We start from the raw sequence: 15,690 nt of genomic DNA, 5'->3' as shown, positions 1-15,690 counted from the left end.
GATATAATACCCTAAAAATTTGATTATTACGAATTCTAAATGTAACATCGGATTTAGATTACTGATGTAGATATGTAGTATGATGTTAATCATATAGTGTCATTATAAATTTTGATGATTCCAAATTTTCACTCGTTAAAAATTGCATAAAATTATAGAATGGACTTCATTTTAGATATATAAGCAGCTTTTTCTGGGACATACGAGTGTTCCGCACTACTATACCTTATTGATCGATCATTTTAACACATGTCAAAAAAAATATGTTATCTTTCTGAAAAAAAATCTATTTCTTCTCAAAAATAAAAATGTATTATTTTTATCATATTCTTATATTCTATATGTTCCTTGAAAGAACATTTCGATTACGGTTGATATGAATTCAATGCTATTCAATTCCGATTATTTTAAATTCAATTCATTCTTCAAATTTTTTATTAGTTAATCCAATTTTTCTCAAGATTCAGGAAACAAAAAATCTGTGTTATTGAAATATTGATGTTTGATATATATCCATCGTGTGAAAATGGTGAAACATTTGCAATTGAAATTTAAAGAAGTTGACCAATTTCCTAATAATTATTTTTTACTACAATATGATGAACGATTTCTCAATTATTATTGTTTTCATTGATATTTGCACCATGTGATATAAGAAGTTCGACTGTTTCTTTATTATTTTGAAATGCTGCATAATAAAGAGCGGTTTGTCCATTTTTATCTTTTTCATTGATATTTGCACCATGTGATATAAGAACTTCGACTATTTCTTTATTATTTTGAAATGTTGCATAATGAAGAGTGGTTTGTCCATTTTTATCTTTTTCATTGATATTTGCACCATGTGAAATAAGAAATTCAGCTATTTCATTATATAGGGTGTCCAAAGGTGCGTTTAGCACAGCGCTCTATATGAGACTATTAAAAGAGATATATGCTGATTATAAATATATAATAAAAAATATGAATATATGTATATGATGAGTATGTTGTATTTTGGCGCCATGCCGGGATATAAAATGAATTTTGAGACAAGAGGCGGTTTCGCGGGAAATTTTGGCGGGATTTTTTTCATTTTTTTAATGAATCATAAAGAAAACATCCTCGCTCTTGCAAAAAAATGCAAAGACTGTAAAAAAATCTACGAGACATTGGTAAAATGCTTCGGTATGGATGCTCCTAGCTATTCCACTGTAACGTATCATGTTAGGATGTATCACTTCATGAACAAAAAGGCGCCCATCATAAAAATTGACAAAAAATCGCCGGATCAAAGAAAAATCAAAGCAATTCTTCAAGCGCTAGATGAAGACCCAAGAGCATCACTCAGAAGGATAGAGGAGATGACAAAGATACCACGTACAACAGTCAGTTATTATCTGCACAATTATTTGAACTACAAACTAGTGTATACACGTTGGGTTCCGCACAACCTTAATTCAGTTCAAAAAAAATCTAGAGTCCAATCTTCGAAAGAGCTCCTCTCTATATTGGGTGCGTATCAATCCAAGAAGTTTCGCTTTTTAGTAACAGGGGACGAGTCTTGGTTTCAATATGCAACAGAAGCCAAAATCATGTGGATCCCGAAGGATAAAAATCCGCAAACATTCCCGAAGAAAAAAATTGACACACCAATGATGATGTTGTCGGTTTTTTGGGGCGTGAATGGCATCATCGCAATTGATATTCTTCAAAAACCTAATACGATGAATGCTCAGTATCTAATTGACAATGTTCTTACTCAAATTATCAATTCTGATGAGTTTGAGAAATCCAAACAACAAAAACAAAAGTTTGCAATTCATTTTGATAATTCAAGAGTTCACAAAAGTCATAAGGTAATGAATTACTTGGTGGAAAACAATGTCAAAGTTGTTCCAAACCCAATTTATTCACCTGATATTACACCCTCTGACTTTTATTTATTCGGCACGCTAAAAAAGAGAGCTGAAGGACGCGAATTCGCGAGTCCAGATGATCTTGAAAATTTTGTAAGAGAGCAATTTGAGCAATTTTCTCATGATGATTTAAAGCGTGTCTTTCAAGCCTGGATCGATCGCTGCGAACGCGTGATTGAATCCAATGGTGATTATATTTAAATAAACTTTATATATATGTAACTTGTTTATTTCTATTCGCAGTATTCAGGTTTGTGCTAAACACACCTTTGGACACCCTATATTTATTCCATACTGCATAATGAAGAGTTATTTTTCCAAATAGATCTTTTTCATTGATATTTGCTCCATGTGAAATAAGAATTTCAGCTGATTCTTTACTATTATTGCATGCTGCATAATGGAGAGCAGTTTGTTCATTTTTATCTTTTTCATTGATATTTGCACCATGTGAAATAAGAACTTCAATTGTTTCTTTACTATGACAACATGCTGCAATATGAAGAGCGGTTTTTCCAAATAGATCTTTGCAAATAGTCGCTCCATGTGAAAGGAAATATTTGCAAAGAGGCGGAATATTAAACAGTGTTGAATAAATAAGGCATTTGTTAACATCATTAGTTTGATCGAAATAAACTAAAAATGATTCAATATTATTGTTATAACCACAAAAATATAAATTGATATTTATATTGTATTCATTCATCAAGAATGTAACAAAGTCAATGTTGTGTGAAGCAATTGCATTTTTCATGCATTCATCATTAGGTTTTTGATGTTTCAAACATTCACTCATGATCTCGGCATTTCTTCCTAAAAATGAAAGTTCTAGGCATGTTTGAGTTATTTTTGAATGAAATTTCGTCATTAATAATTTGAAACAATCAACTGCACCATGATAACAACATAATTCAAGTAATGAATATCCTCCATAACGAGATGGGTATAAATCGCATTCAAGTTTTTGATCTTTATCAAATCCTTCCCTTTCCGTGAATGTGATGAACGTTTCTTTATCATTTTGCATAATTGCTCTGTAAATTGTATTTTCATTATGAATATCGAGATTTTTGAATATATTTTTTTCAAAATCTTCATATTTGTATAATTTAATTCCATATTCTCTATAAAATAGGAAGTTTGAAATATGTTGAACACCGTAGACATCTTGGACATGATATTCATCAGAAATGAGTTTTGCAAGAGATAAATATGCAAATAACGGAATAATATTTAAAATGTTTCTTATAATATTTTGGGGAAGATGTTTCTTAAGATCAATTAATTCTGTTTTGATCATTTTGTAAATCGAGTTTATTTCTTCTTCTTTGTCTGTTTTTAACTGATATAGTGCCTTGTATGAATCGATGTAGTATTTATAGGCACTCCACAATTTGCTGTATTCGTTTGGATGAATTTCTTGATCAGACATGAAAAAATTGAAAAGTGATTTAAACTGCTTGCCCTAAGGTGGACAATATTGAAAGGAATTCAATGAGTTCTCTCAAAAATAACCACCTTTTCATATTCAATACTATTGTCCACCTTTCGTCCAACTTAAATAATTTATTTAGAAACAACAAAACAAAATAGATAAAAATAAATTATGCAGCAAGGTCCAGAAAGACCTAAAAAATCGAAATGACGGAGTGGATTTTTGATATAACTCATTAAATGGAAATTATGAGATATTATAATTAAATTTTTCACACTATCCGAGATATAAGAAAACTAGCATCCAGGTAGCTCGGATATATATGGGTAGTATCTATTTTTGGAGAAAACTCCAAAAGTTAAAGTTATGATTTACTAATGAGAACAATTATAGGAGAAACAAGTAGCTGAAAAGGAGCATCATTTGATATGACTAACAATTACTTATTCGTAAGTTTCTGCAATGTCTGTTCGAGGAGAAATGCTGCTTGATTAGGATGAACGTTTATAAGTTTTTAGAGTAAATAGTTGAAGAATTTGGAGTTCCTAGCATGAGTATGTTAAGTGGACAGTAGAGAAATTTGGTAGCAATGCATAACGGTTGCAATATTTTCGGGTAATTCAGAATAGGATCTGTTTGAGCATAAAGAGATGCAATATTATTGCATCTCTAATCATTAAAGCCATGCATCTTGTGATTTCAATGCGTGTTGTGTCTCTGTTACGCTCACTAAAAATGTAAAAAAAAATTGACTATTATCCACCTTAGGGCAAGCAGTTTATTTGCATTTTACAATATAAAATATCTTTGACATTTATTGGGAAAAAGATGCTATGTTATAAATGTCACATTCATTTGTCATTTTTTTGAAATGTTGAATGATAATTTTATAAAAATGTATTTTCAAAGTCTTCCTATGGATTTCATAGTAACCATGGAAGGTACGTCATACCCTTGCAACAAACAGTCAATTTCATCAGTTAGTTTCGCAATTAAAGATTACATCAAGCAAATTCCAGATGCAAAATCCTTCAACATCAAAGAAAACTTATCCAAAAAAGCATTAAGTTCGATAATTGATTTTATCAACTACATCAGACCAATGGAAATGAAAAATGATGAGATAATTGATGTTTATCTCTTAGCAGCGATACTCAAAATCGATTTCATTAAGAATAGATACATTACTGAATTTACGCAACTTATTACTATTAACAATTTCCCTAAAATTTTTGAAATTTTATCAAAAACACCAGAATTTTGGCTTCCAATTTTAAATTTCTTTTCAGAAAATCGTAAATTCTTTTTAGAATTTTCGAATACTAACTTCATTCCAACAGATCTTTTGAAAAATTTCCTTATCAGTAATCAAGACTTCTTTGAAAGCGAAGATGAAAAGTTTAAGTTTGTTTTTATGCAATACTCTAAAGATCCATTGCGATCATTAGTACCATTTTCGATGATTCATCCTGAAAAAATGTCTGATCAAATGATTTCGGAATTATCGCAAATAAACAACATTTCCGAGATCGAGAAAGCGATGAAATTTATTCCATTACTAAATAAATTAGTGAATCAGTTCAATTCCTTGCAAAAACAGAAGAAAATTTTGAATGAAACACTTAGAAGTAAACAGGAGCAAAAAGATGAACTTCTTAATAATGAAGTAAGTCAGTTGACTATTAACCAATACATTGAAAATGAAAAAAAGAGAATAGAAAAATCAAAATCTCAATTCATAAGTATTATTGATGATTTAGAGGTTTTATCCGCAGAAGTCGAAATAATATGTTCTAAAATGAAATTATTCAAGGCGGTTCTTGATACTTCTTCAAGAATTTACGAAGAATGTATTTCTCTTTGTGAACTCGCAATGAGTATGCAAGATGATGACTTTACTAAAGCGACTAATAACGTTAAATCTGTTTGTTACGATATAATATACAAATGTAACTTACTTCTTCAAAATTACGATGAAATTGACGTTTTGGTTGAATTTTTCGGATCTTCTTCTGCATCTCTTCGCATACATATAGCAGATTAATTATTTTTGTGTTTGTTTTACTAAAAAAAAAATAATATTTATTCAAAACAATTTAGATTTTCTACAAACCTCTTATTGGTTTAGACGGTGTTGCTTAGCTCGTACTAGGTCGGCAAAGTGAATGTCTTCTGTGATTGGACAAACAATTTTTTCATATGTTTTAGGCTTGCTTGTATGTATTATTTTGAAATTATATGTTTTTCCAACATACATTCTATCCAATGTGCCGCCTTCTTCATTATTTTCTAATTCGCAATCATCAAAAAATATGAAATCCTTTACTGAACCGATTAATGGACCGCCTTTGTTATCCTTGAATGTACAATACTTAAATGATGTTATCATATTTGAGCTTATATGGGGATGTCCGGCAATAGTTTTTGAATTACCAATAAAATTCGTATAAAGTATAGAGTAAGAAGCTGGAACTTCATTCTAACTGACTTCAGACAAAAATAACGAACATGTTCCATCTTCATAATGTTTTATACTCGATGTCTGAGTATTATTAACATATTGGCAATAATCAATAAAACCATGCTCATTGTTAAGTACAAAAGATCCACAACTAACATATTTACAACTGTTCAAGGTATTGTTTACTTCATAACATCGGAAAGAACTCATGCTTAATGCAAAATTACCTCCATTAATATATGTTATTGATGATTCTAGTAAATAATCTTTCGAGTAACGATCCACCATTACAAGTATGGCACTATTTTCACCACCTTTTGTAGAGTCAAAATTGCATTGATTAATAACGATATGGCCTGAATTTCTCCACAAAATATCACTGCTTGATGGTTCACAACTGATGAACTTGCATTCTTCAATTAAGCATCGATGTTCAGAATTCGTATAGAAAATTGAGATGATTTTTTGTTTGATTTCAATATAAATGCAGTCTCTTATATATACATTGTATCTATTTGTAACATCATTGATCGTTATTGTATTGTTTTTGTTAAAAAGTGTTGGATTGCCCGAAGTTTGGTAAAAAGAATCCCAATCTTTCTGAATAATGGCAAGATTAAGGCTGCATTGATCATATATTGATATCCAACTGTACAATGTTAAATGTAAGAGAGTATAAAGCATGAGGAAAAATTTTTTTGAATGAATTTTTGAAATACTTTTAATTTTCAGAATCTATTAAAAGATATAGGGATATTTTAAAAATATTTTGAAATTTTGTGTGTATATATATATTTTCAATTGAAGTTGCAAAGCTTGGATATCAATTTTATAAGGGATTGTAAACTTCGCATTGAAAAAGTGTTCTCAATCTTCGAACTACTTTCAATATGAAAATAAAAATAATTATATAAAAAAATGATATATAATGTTTGCATTTCATAATCCACAAAATAAAATATATCATCAAATCTGGCAAAATCAAAAATTCAATTTATTATGACACAGTTATCAAAAAATAATTGAAAAGAAATTGTTATACAAGCTGCATAGATTCATATTAACATAAAAATATATATTTGTCATACGATAGGATTTTATTTATTGAAAGGACATACAATTTAATTATTACAAATATAAAAAAAATAAATTTCAATTATAGATCATTTTTAAACAGTAAAAGATGTTTCAAAATCAAAAAATTCGGAATTTTGTGGGAATTGAATATCTAAAAATTGAGAAATAACGGAAGGATTAAGATTCGTAAGAGATTCTGGAAGCGGAGTAAGAGGCTGTTCTTCACTTGGCGATTCTTGTTCTTCACTTTTAAATTGAACCTTCCTATTTTCTGGTAATAAGTTGTAATGATAACGGCATTGTGTATCTGTTCTCTGCTCCATATGTTCTGCGATCTGTTTCCATGATTTAAGGCCGTATCTCTGAACAAGATGAATTAAGAGAGATTCCTCTTCTTCTGTCCATGGACCCTTCTTAATGCGTGGATCTAGAACACGGAACCATCTTTGAGAACATTGAGTTTTAGAACGATTGTTACCAACAAATTCGGCAATTTTCTGCCAATTATTAAGCCCGAACTTATGAATTGCAAAGAGGAGTCTGTTGTCTTCGATTTTAGACCAGCTTTTTACTATTTTTCTTCCATTACGAGTAAACTTAATGGCATTAGAAGAATAGCTTGGAAGAGGAGAATTTCCTACGCTAAGAATAGCTTTGATTTGGACAAGCGGATCATCAGATTTAATGTGATCAATTAAAACAGAATGACAATTTTGGTAATCTATTTCACCGTTTATGTAGCCTATAAGGCTGTCTTCGCATCTCTTAATGGATTCCTCTGGAACATTGATTCCATAGTTTCTGATAAATTGACTTGCAACGAGTTCAAGAGGCTTTGTCATCAAAGATATTATGAAGAAAAAAATATTTTTTTTATTGAGAGTTCTTCTCAAATTTGAATTGAATGAAGAGATTAAATTCAGTTCAATTTTATGGAGATAATTGTTAATTCAATGTTGCTTTTTTTGATTAAAGGTACATTCACTAGGCGATAACAGTAAAATGGGATGAAAATAGGATAAATAGCATCCCTATATAGTGCCTAACAATATTTATACGGGCAAAAAAAAATTTGGCTAGAGATTTGGCGAGTTATAAAACTTAGAAAATTGAGAGGGATTTTTATTTTTGAATTTTTTTTGGAAAGTTAAAATTGCGATTAAAAATCGATTTCCAGGAGAACTAAGCATCTCATCATATATTTAAATCGATACAAATATTGAATAATAGTTGAATAGTATAACAACGTGAAATTATGGCTGAATCTACAGAAAAAATGAACATATTTGACATTTTTGCAAATTCATACGTTAGATGGTGACAGACTCATAAACTATACTTTAGCTAAGATTGATATATGGTTTCAACAACACATGGTTAAAATCGTAAAAATATTTTAGATTTCAAAAAGATATATATGGTAATATAATGGAACAAAGTCAACAAATAGCATGTAAAATATGTTATAATTAACTTTTTATTAGATCCAATAGTAGATATCGAATGGTTTCCAGCTTTATGGTTAAATATTTTCTTTTCGAGCTTCTCTTTAACTGTTGTATTAAGGTTGTAAATTTTTGATGCTAGAAACTATGGAATCTTCTTTGATGCTGCATTTTTCTTGAGAGTTCTTGCAATTTCGAATAGATCTGCGCATTGTATGAAATGGAGGCTTTAAAATATCTTGAAAACAGAATAGGACTGCTTTTCCAAAGGAATGCTTACTTGTAAATCAGAGAGTTTCAAAATTGACAGCAAGATTATCATCATAACTTTCGATTTTGCTGCGAAAAAGGAAGACAAGTAATTAACAAATCATTTACTGTTGTTCATCAAAAGAAGAAAACTTTGATAACAACTAATGATGATAAAATCAAGCTATCTTTTAATATTTTAAATTGATAAGACATTCAAAATATTTGAATGGTTTAAAATATTTTCTTTTAATTTCTATAAGATATTATCATGATTATATAATAAAATTTAAATTTTTATTCAAAAAGGCAATATTTCAAACTTTTAATTTCAAAAATCTTAATTCTGCAATAAATGTATTTAATTGTAGCAAATTTAATGATCCTTCGTCATGCTTAGCAATTTGGAACTCATAAATTAATGATTTCTTCAAGTAAAATTCTGCATTATTTCAAAAGTCAATAATTCTCTAGTAACTTTTCTTCAAACCCTAACCATTATATTATAGGTATAATGGAGAATAATTGCAAAGAAAGATAGCCGAATTTACTGGGTAGTTCTTGTGATGCGAAATAATTGCAAATTAACACCTAGTTTTAACAGCATCAATCTCTTTTTGCTCTCATTTAAATGCATTCGCACACTTTAATTTTGAAATATAAGAGTTTTGGAAATTATCAAATTTATCTGCTCAAATACTATAGATCTTCATAAGTGTTAATAGAATCATTAGCCTTACATATAGTGTTTAATATAATGATGCACATTATACTGGGATTCATTCCTTATTCATCTAGTTATTATAAGATTTACAACTCCATGAAAATTTAAAATTTTGTCAAAAATAGTGAATGTACCTTTTTTTGATTAAAGAAAAGATGATGTATTTAGTATGATCAGAATAAATTATAATGAATTGCAGATTTATCACAGAAAATAAAAGTCTCATCACACTTTTCAAAGCTCGATTTTTAAAAACTGTTTAAATATGGAGCTTATATTGAAATAGTGTAGAGACTAAAAATTACCACAGACTATTTCAGAGGATTGAGTTGCCTTTCAATCCTCTGAAAAGTCTGAGGTAATTTGCAAAATTAATTTTAAAGAAATGTAATTTTGTTTAATTAGAGAAAATAGCCTAAAGAAGATTTTTAAAATATACAAATTAAAATCATTGGAAATTGAATTGAGCTCAAAATTGATAATTTACATTTAAAATACCTATTTTCAACGTATTCGTTTAAATATTATACAAGAAAAGTATTTAGATAAAGCAATTTAATTGATTTGTAAGATACTGAATATTGAATTTGAAAAAATAATGCTCACAATTTAAAAAATTTTTGAATAAGATTCATTCAATATCAAATGTTTTTCGAATTTTAAAGTTAATGAAAAATAATAAGCAAATCTAAACCATGAAATTATGAATTGAAATTAAAAATCGATATTTATCACAAAAACTTTGCATTAAAACAAAAATATTGAAATAGATTATACAAAATATCTGAAGTTAAATTTTAATAAATTTTTTCATTTTGAAAAATCTCTCAAAATCTTTTTCAATTACTTATTGAATCATTGCATTTGTTACATTGTTGAATTCTATCGTCAATTTTTTTAAACATTCAATACGTTTTCAAACAATCATCTCAATTTTAATACCATTATTCAATTTTCAATGTCAAGAGAAAAAATCCATCATTCAAGGTATTTAAAGTTTACTCCTTTAAACCTGCAATATGTTAAATTTTTCCGATAGGATTTTTCAAATTGTTTTATGCTATTACTCATAATAATTGCATCAATTCCTATTTAAGAAACTCTACGCCATTCATTTTTATCAAACTATCTCAATTTTTTTTTAATATGTGATATTATAATCATATCCCTTGTTTATATTTTTTACACTTTACATTTTTCCTTCACTGAACTCCTTTTTTGCTATATTTGGCTAGATCGAAAACTTATTACATGCTCCAAACGTGTTATTTCCAGATTTCTAATTTTCATCCTTTATTTCGATACTTTTTCAAAAACCTGAAACGTAAAATGGGGTTCAAATATTTACTTAATAAATTCCCTGTATTCCATATATACAGAACAAATTGATCTTCAAATTATTTGAAATATTATATTTTATGATTTTTTGAGAACTCAACATTTCAACTTCTTCACTCAAATCGACAAAATTTGAAAAAATTGGGTGAGTGATATCATTATTCTAGTTAATTAACACATGATTTGCATGTTCGATTTTGATTAAATGTTTTACATTAACACCATTCATATGATTCACTTTGAATCCAAATATTTTTATTGTAAACCATGTTAGGGTTGATTTTCAACTAGTTGATTAATAAATTTTGCATGCTGAAACAATTGTAAATAAGTTCGTAACTATATTATTAGAATATTTTGTTTTCCCAAAATCATCGAAATTGACGATCTGTATATTTTGTTTTTGCTATTAAAGTTTTCATATGTGTGTATAATAAATCAATAAAATTGCATTAATAGTGATTTATTCTTTACTTTCGTTGCTATCAGATTTTTTTTAATGATAAATTTTAATTTAATGCTGTCAAATTACTTGGTATCTTAGTTCATTTAATATTGAGAGCTTTCTTTAACCTTGAAGCCCTATAATTTTTTGTTCCAGACCCCATAAAATTCACCGGATCAGAAATTATATGAATTCTTTAATATTATTCTTTGATGTATAACATTCAAAATTTTTAAATCTGATTTGTCATAAATGGCAGAGATCGAAAATCAATCTTCAAAACTTCATGCCTTTATTGTTTTTGATGCAATTCCTCCCACAAAGGAAGCGCAAGACCCGACAATTTATTGGTTTTATTCCCAGAAAGAGCAAGCTGAAAACTTTAAATTGAATATAACCGGTCTATTAATAACATTTATTAATTTTTGCGAAAAATGGGGAACATCAGAACCATGCGATTATATTGATACAAAAGATCATGAAATTGGATTGCTCAAATTATGTGGACCAATTTGGATGGCAATTTCTTTAAATTCACCAATGACTAACAAGCGATCATTAATGTCATCTCTTCTTGGCTATTGCAAAATGATGTTTTCTCACTTTTTTGTTCCAATTCCTGAAGATGATTCTAATTTTGGACAAAATGATCTCAAAAAACTCATCTCCAAAATACCTGAAGGATTTAAATACATTGTAGAGTCAATTAATTGGAATAGTCTCGATATTACTTACCTTTATGATTCATATCACGCTCAAGCTGTTCAAGTTCAGCTTCCAGAAGGCGAAAATGACATCAATGCAATATGTCAAGATATTCTCAACCAACAACCGAAGTATTTTGATAACATTATCATTTTATATTCAAAACATCGAGTAATTTATACAACACTCAATCCTACCATTACTAGAGCTATTTCTTTCGCTATGAGAAAGAAGTTTAAGTATATGTATTTGCATAATCCCATTTGTCAAAGCGAATTTTCTTGGCTTCTTGGTTTATACGCTGATGCACGTGGAATGACGTCGATTTATCAGCAGCCTATTTATTATGATGGCAAACCACATCTGTTCGTTGCATTCAAATACCATAAATTCAAGATAATTCTTACAATTCCAACAGATCTCATTTTATCTGACCAAACTTATCTTGAAATGCCTTCCAGACTCAAGAAACTCAACAAAGCCCTCAAGGTTTGCTATCCAAAGCCAATTCCTTTCTCTCCAATCCCTTACACGCGTGCTCTTAATGATGGAAACAAACTTACATGTCAAAGTGACAAATTTGCACCGAAGGACCATCAATTCGTCCATCAAGCATTCATACACTTACACGAAATCTCAAAAACTTACTCGCCTACTTCTTCTTCGATTTTGGTGCCTTCTGAGAACCATTACTACATTCTCTGCGTTCACTGTGAGAATGCGGAAAGTCTCGTAGCATCGCAGAAGGAAGATGAAGGTTTGTATCGAAATCTGAACACATGCCAAATTATTCAGAGGTTAAGAGAGAATTCTCAGAAGCAGAGAAGCGTTTGTAACATTGTTTGATTTTATTTATAAATGTTCTATTCTTAAAATATGTGTATTTTTTTTATATTTTCGTAGTATTGGACTTGTTCTTTATTTTGGTATGCTATTGACATGCAGACTCCAATATATCCTGAATTGCAAGAAGTTTTTCGATAAAATTGTTAATTTTTTGCATATGGATTATTCGTATCGCATATTATGGAAAAACTAAGATGCGAAATACCTTGATTTCATCTCAAGATGAATCTTAGATGCAGTGTTGAATTCCAAATTTTTTTTGTTTTCCAAATTATGAAAGACAACACTTAGCTTTTTGAATTTATTTTTATGATTTTAAAATTTTTTTGGAAAAACATCAAAGAATCAAAATTGAAATTATAATTAATCGCAAAATAATGATTAGATCATAATACCAAAACGATATGTCATCATTATTTTATGTATATTTCTTATTTCAAGTACAAATTTGACTTTATAAAATACTTTTTCATCAAAAAATTATTTTATATGAAACAAATAGATAGAATCAATAGAATCCAGCTAATACGTCAGCATTAGAATATGATTCTGATGGAGAAAACCTTTAACACTAGTGACCTGATTAAAGAAAACGCAATAAGAGTAAAAATTTTAAGATCAACAATGTACAGTATCAGTAGTTGATTGTTTTTATCCAAACTTATATTTTTCATCATAAAAAAGTGACTTCAGAAGATGAGTAATAAAAGACTTGATTACGAAAACGATATTATTTTATCGAAAGAAGATCATTTTTTTGCTCTTGTTAATCCATACCAAGGAAGGTCACATTTAATTATCCGTTCAAGAACAGATATTGAACCAGATCACGGAAATAATTTATTTGATTTTGATAGACCTCACAAAAACGAATTTTGGTACATTGTTCAGCATGTAGTTGCCATATTACAATGCCCTTGCTTACTTTGCCATCACTTTGGCAATTTCCGTAGTGCAGATCATTTCCACGTACACGTAGTTGTTAAAAGCAAAGATTTTGCAGACTTTGCTTCCAAGAAAATGGAAGGAAAGGAAACTCCTAAAGTCATTTATGACCAAATTGAGAAAAAATGCCAATTTTTAATCAAAAAACACTTTCAATACAAAGAAGATGAGCTTCACTTAATCGAAACTGTCAAACCTGTCAGTGATAAGCTCTGCGAAACAGAATGGGAAGACTATTATGTTGAAATTCATGAATATTTTCCAAGAATTAACTTTATACCAAAGAAACCGATCCTTTACGAGAAAGATCCTCAAAGATTACTCCAACAACTACAGTACTTGCGTGAAAGCGTATTTAAAGCTATGGTTTCTTTTGCCCGCTATCACAACTTTACAGGTTATCGTACATGGCAGAAACTATCTGGCGACGTTTTCAACTTCAACTACGAACGACCACCATCAAGCTTAATTTTTGGTGTTCTTCAGCCATATTCTCCAGAATTATATGCAATTCATCCAAATCGCGACGTCTGGCTTGAGAATTGGAAGAAGTGTCAGGACCATCCGAAGAATCGTCTGCATTTTGCATTCGACCCATTATCTTGTGTATAATATCCTCATATTAATGAAAATCAGAATAAATATATCTTGTTTTTCATATAAATTGTTAAAATAAACAGAAACTATCTGGCAATGTTAATATAATAAATCAGAGTTTTATTTTCTTTGTTTCTTCGTCATTATTCCTTTAAATTAGGTCTTCCTTGGTTAGTAAGTTGTCAGCGTTGTCTTAATTTATTCAGATTTAATCATAATTATGGATGCGGATTGGGATACTTTTGTTCAGACTAAATTAGAAGAACTACATAAAGGCGATGCGCTGCCGAGCTACTTCGGGTGTATATCAAATCTGTTAACAGGAAAGCCTCCAATGCCTCAAAAACCAAAAAAGAAAGATAACGATAATCAAAATCTCGAAAATTCTTACAAAAACCAGCGGAATAAACAACCTCAACGATTCCAAAATTACTACTCGAACTCAGATGATCAAGAAAACGAAGAACCAAAACCAAAAGAAGATAAAAAAGAAAAACAGCCATTCAAATCGCCACGTGGCATGCTAAATTCTCCACTACCAAGAAAACAAGAGCAAAATAATCATACTCACGATTCAGATGCAGAGTGGTTTACTAAAGATTACGCTGCAGATAATAGGAAAGGAATTAATGATCAAAAACCAACAGAAAAGAGTTGGGAAGCACAATCATCAAATCCTTCTTCTCCTGTAAAGGCTAGATCAATTAATAATCAAGAAAATTCATTTAATAAAGACAAAGAGCAATGGGAGGATAACCAAGAAACAGAAAACAACGAAAGTCCTAAGAAATCGTCGAAACGCCAAGTTCGTGATTATAATGGTAATGATTCTGATAAATCATGGGAAGAATATCCAGCACAAAAAGCAAATCAACAATCCAAAGTAATTACTGATGAACAAAATTCAGATAACGAATCTTGGAAAGAATATCCAGCAAATAACAATAAACAAACAGTTAAAGTAGAAGAACAAGATGATTCTGATGATTCTTGGGGTAGCTATACAAGAAAAGAAGAGCCTCAGGCTAAAAAACCTCCACCACAATTATCAGATTCAGATCAAGAAGAATCCAGTTCATATGTACCAATTAAAAAGTCCAAATCATCGAGATCAGATGAACCACCACCAGAAAGCAAGCAAAATCAAGACTCAGATTCAGAAGATTCCAGTGTTTTCATTCCTCCTAAGAAATCGAAAGACTCAACATCTCAGAAGTCAGGGTCTAATGGAAATGATGACAATTTCAACTACGCTTTGGCATTTCGAGAAATTGGAGATGCAGTATTCGGAAAATATTGGGTTCCTATTGAAGATACTGCCATTCCTAGGCTTAATCTTGATTCTAAGCTATGGACAACGTTCAAAGTTAAGAGATTTGAAAAATTCTGCAAACAACTTTCGGATTACAGCAAAGGAAACTCACTCACATATGCTCGAAGGGCTGATGCAGATGCTGATGAAAATGGTTTCGCCAATTAGCTCAATTTTGTATATTTTGTTATTTTAAAAATTAATTTTTTTTTA

At 29.7% G+C, this 15,690-nt stretch overlaps 7 protein-coding genes across 7 annotated transcripts, besides 4 other annotated features; 5 read left to right on the top strand and 2 right to left on the bottom strand.

Annotated features, from left to right (window-relative positions):
- Window positions 1-875: 875 nt before the first annotated feature.
- Window positions 876-903: a terminal%2Cinverted (terminal inverted repeat of Mariner transposon ID:TVAGG3_0271520).
- Window positions 876-2,179: a mobile genetic element.
- Window positions 972-2,099, top strand: TVAGG3_0271530 (Mariner transposase; the record flags this gene model as incomplete). Its single annotated transcript, XM_051228635.1, has 1 exon — window positions 972-2,099. The coding sequence occupies one exon, from the start codon at window positions 972-974 to the stop codon at window positions 2,097-2,099; it is 1,128 nt and encodes a 375-aa protein (XP_051098365.1).
- Window positions 2,152-2,179: a terminal%2Cinverted (terminal inverted repeat of Mariner transposon ID:TVAGG3_0271520).
- Window positions 2,180-4,267: 2,088 nt separating this feature from the next.
- On the top strand, window positions 4,268-5,377 carry TVAGG3_0271510 (uncharacterized protein; the record flags this gene model as incomplete). Its single annotated transcript, XM_001580883.1, has 1 exon — window positions 4,268-5,377. The coding sequence occupies one exon, from the start codon at window positions 4,268-4,270 to the stop codon at window positions 5,375-5,377; it is 1,110 nt and encodes a 369-aa protein (XP_001580933.1).
- A 10-nt stretch (window positions 5,378-5,387) lies between these two features.
- On the bottom strand, window positions 5,388-6,486 carry TVAGG3_0271500 (uncharacterized protein; the record flags this gene model as incomplete). Its single annotated transcript, XM_001580882.2, has 1 exon — window positions 5,450-5,722. One exon carries the CDS (start codon window positions 5,720-5,722, stop codon window positions 5,450-5,452), a length of 273 nt encoding a protein of 90 aa, XP_001580932.1.
- A 388-nt stretch (window positions 6,487-6,874) lies between these two features.
- Window positions 6,875-7,715, bottom strand: TVAGG3_0271490 (RNA polymerase II transcription regulator recruiting protein; the record flags this gene model as incomplete). The annotated part of the gene is made up of 1 exon (XM_001580881.2): window positions 6,964-7,713. The coding sequence occupies one exon, from the start codon at window positions 7,711-7,713 to the stop codon at window positions 6,964-6,966; it is 750 nt and encodes a 249-aa protein (XP_001580931.1).
- Window positions 7,716-7,831: 116 nt separating this feature from the next.
- Window positions 7,832-9,430: a mobile genetic element.
- Window positions 9,431-11,324: 1,894 nt separating this feature from the next.
- Window positions 11,325-12,777, top strand: TVAGG3_0271470 (vacuolar fusion protein CCZ1 homolog-related family; the record flags this gene model as incomplete). The annotated part of the gene is made up of 1 exon (XM_001580880.1): window positions 11,325-12,623. One exon carries the CDS (start codon window positions 11,325-11,327, stop codon window positions 12,621-12,623), a length of 1,299 nt encoding a protein of 432 aa, XP_001580930.1.
- Window positions 12,778-13,235: 458 nt separating this feature from the next.
- Window positions 13,236-14,260, top strand: TVAGG3_0271460 (HIT-like family; the record flags this gene model as incomplete). Its single annotated transcript, XM_001580879.1, has 1 exon — window positions 13,320-14,180. One exon carries the CDS (start codon window positions 13,320-13,322, stop codon window positions 14,178-14,180), a length of 861 nt encoding a protein of 286 aa, XP_001580929.1.
- A 91-nt stretch (window positions 14,261-14,351) lies between these two features.
- TVAGG3_0271450 (uncharacterized protein) lies at window positions 14,352-15,656 on the top strand (the record flags this gene model as incomplete). Its single annotated transcript, XM_001580878.1, has 1 exon — window positions 14,386-15,645. One exon carries the CDS (start codon window positions 14,386-14,388, stop codon window positions 15,643-15,645), a length of 1,260 nt encoding a protein of 419 aa, XP_001580928.1.
- Window positions 15,657-15,690: the final 34 nt, after the last annotated feature.

The sequence above is a fragment of the Trichomonas vaginalis genome, chromosome V (assembly GCF_026262505.1).
Source record: "Trichomonas vaginalis G3 chromosome V, whole genome shotgun sequence".
NCBI classification, from domain to species: domain Eukaryota; phylum Parabasalia; order Trichomonadida; family Trichomonadidae; genus Trichomonas; species Trichomonas vaginalis.
Note: the sequence above shows the minus strand (reverse complement) of the source record. Positions and strands in the feature narration are given on the sequence as shown.